This window comes from Penaeus monodon, chromosome 30 (genome assembly GCF_015228065.2).
Source record: "Penaeus monodon isolate SGIC_2016 chromosome 30, NSTDA_Pmon_1, whole genome shotgun sequence".
Classification (NCBI taxonomy): domain Eukaryota; kingdom Metazoa; phylum Arthropoda; class Malacostraca; order Decapoda; family Penaeidae; genus Penaeus; species Penaeus monodon.
In genome coordinates this window covers 4,570,864-4,571,160 of record NC_051415.1, presented here as the reverse complement: position 1 = coordinate 4,571,160, position 297 = coordinate 4,570,864, and the positions used below count along the sequence as shown (strand labels likewise).

The following is a 297-nucleotide window of genomic DNA, read 5'->3' as shown; positions in this document are numbered from 1 at the left end:
CTCTCCCACCCATACAGTATTCACACCTGATTTTCTCTCAACAGCCGCAGCTGATTGCGAAATACGGCTACCCAATCGAAGTCCACCACGTGACCACAGACGATGGCTACATTCTGGAACTCCACCGAATCCCACACGGACGCAAGACAGGCCACAGCTCTCTCCAGAAGCCGAATCTTAGCTCCTTCGAAAATGAAGTTGCTGGGAGGATGCCCGTGTTCATGCAGCACGGCCTCATGTCCTCGTCATCCAGCTGGGTTCTTGGCCCTGTCGATAAAGCACCAGGTTGTTGCGGTT

At 53.9% G+C, this 297-nt stretch overlaps 1 protein-coding gene across 1 annotated transcript in view; it reads left to right on the top strand.

Annotated features, from left to right (window-relative positions):
- The window catches only part of LOC119592482 (gastric triacylglycerol lipase-like), a gene marked incomplete in the record, with an annotated part of 10,262 nt that overhangs the window by 4,692 nt on the left and 5,273 nt on the right, over nucleotides 1-297 (top strand). The window contains 1 exon segment of the mRNA XM_037941314.1: nucleotides 45-285. Coding sequence (XP_037797242.1) covers nucleotides 45-285 — 241 coding nt within the window.